General features: G+C 39.4%; 1 protein-coding gene across 1 annotated transcript; it reads left to right on the top strand.

Annotated features, from left to right (window-relative positions):
- Nucleotides 1-201: 201 nt before the first annotated feature.
- LOC128641831 (alpha-ketoglutarate dehydrogenase component 4-like) lies at nt 202-686 on the top strand. Its single transcript, XM_053694383.1, has one exon. The coding sequence runs from the start codon at nt 232-234 to the stop codon at nt 535-537; it is 306 nt and encodes a 101-aa protein (XP_053550358.1). The 5' UTR covers nt 202-231; the 3' UTR covers nt 538-686.
- The last annotated feature ends 357 nt before the right edge of the window (nt 687-1,043 follow it).

The following is a 1,043-nucleotide window of genomic DNA, read 5'->3' as shown; positions in this document are numbered from 1 at the left end:
GATTAAATAAAAAAAATAGTTATCTTTTTCACTAACAGGTTTCTCACTGAAATTATTTACAAACAACTTGTGCAATTATGGCACAAATGGTTGTAAATGTTTCTCTGGGGTCCCCTTTGTTCAGAAATATTAGATATATATGGCTTTGGACGTGATGTCTCCTCCACACAGACAGCTGAGGTGTAGACTTATCTTGACATCCGGAAGAGAATGTAGAAGTCTGGGGTCACCATGGGAAGTAAAATGGCGGTGGCCAGCAGGGTCGTTCAGACTGTGAAGCCCCATGTATCTACAATTAGGTTTCCTGATAGGAAGAACGGTCCTAAGCCTAATGTACAAGAAGTCTTAAAATCCATGATCTTTCCGTTCACTACACCCCCGATAACTGCACATCAAACAGCCAGCGATAACCCTCCAGGAAATCAAAACATATTGTCCATCCGTAAGGCACAAGGGAGCTCACTTCCACAGAAATACAGAGGAAAATCCATGTCTAATAAGGAAATGGAATATATCCAACGTGGAGGTCCTGAATGACGCTTTAAGTCGGTGCTGAATACCACCAGTATACCACTATGGTGTTACAACGTTCTTGTATTTGTTTAATGATGCACACAGAATTGTAAACTAGTAACTTTAATAAAAAGATTCTTCTAATTCCTTGTGCCAGTGAGGCGCTTTCAAAATATCTGGAATCTTTGTTTAAAAGAAGTAACTGTAGACATTTTGTATAAATATAATTATCCAATTAAATTGTTTTGTTTTTTTTTAAAAAAAAAAAAGATATATATGACTTTGGCATTGCTTTTTGGTAATTAGAAGGACGCTAAATGCCACTGCACACCACTCTTGCATTATGCCCAGCAGTTAAGGGGTTAATTAGGTAGCTTGTAGGGTTAATTTTAGCTTTAGTGTAGAGATCAGCCTCCCATCTGACATATCCCACCTCCTGATCCCTCCTTGATCCCCCTCAAACAGCTCTCTTTCCTCCCCCTCCTAACAATTGTCACCGCCATCTTAAGTACTGGCAGAAAGTCTGCCAG

Source organism: Bombina bombina, chromosome 1, assembly GCF_027579735.1.
Source record: "Bombina bombina isolate aBomBom1 chromosome 1, aBomBom1.pri, whole genome shotgun sequence".
In the NCBI taxonomy this organism is placed as follows: Eukaryota; Metazoa; Chordata; class Amphibia; order Anura; family Bombinatoridae; genus Bombina; species Bombina bombina.
Note: the sequence above shows the minus strand (reverse complement) of the source record. Positions and strands in the feature narration are given on the sequence as shown.

Coding starts and splice junctions, on each gene's coding strand:
- LOC128641831 (XM_053694383.1), top strand. CDS start 232: ATGGGAAGTAAAATGGCGGTGGCCAGCAGGGTCGTTCAGACTGTGAAG.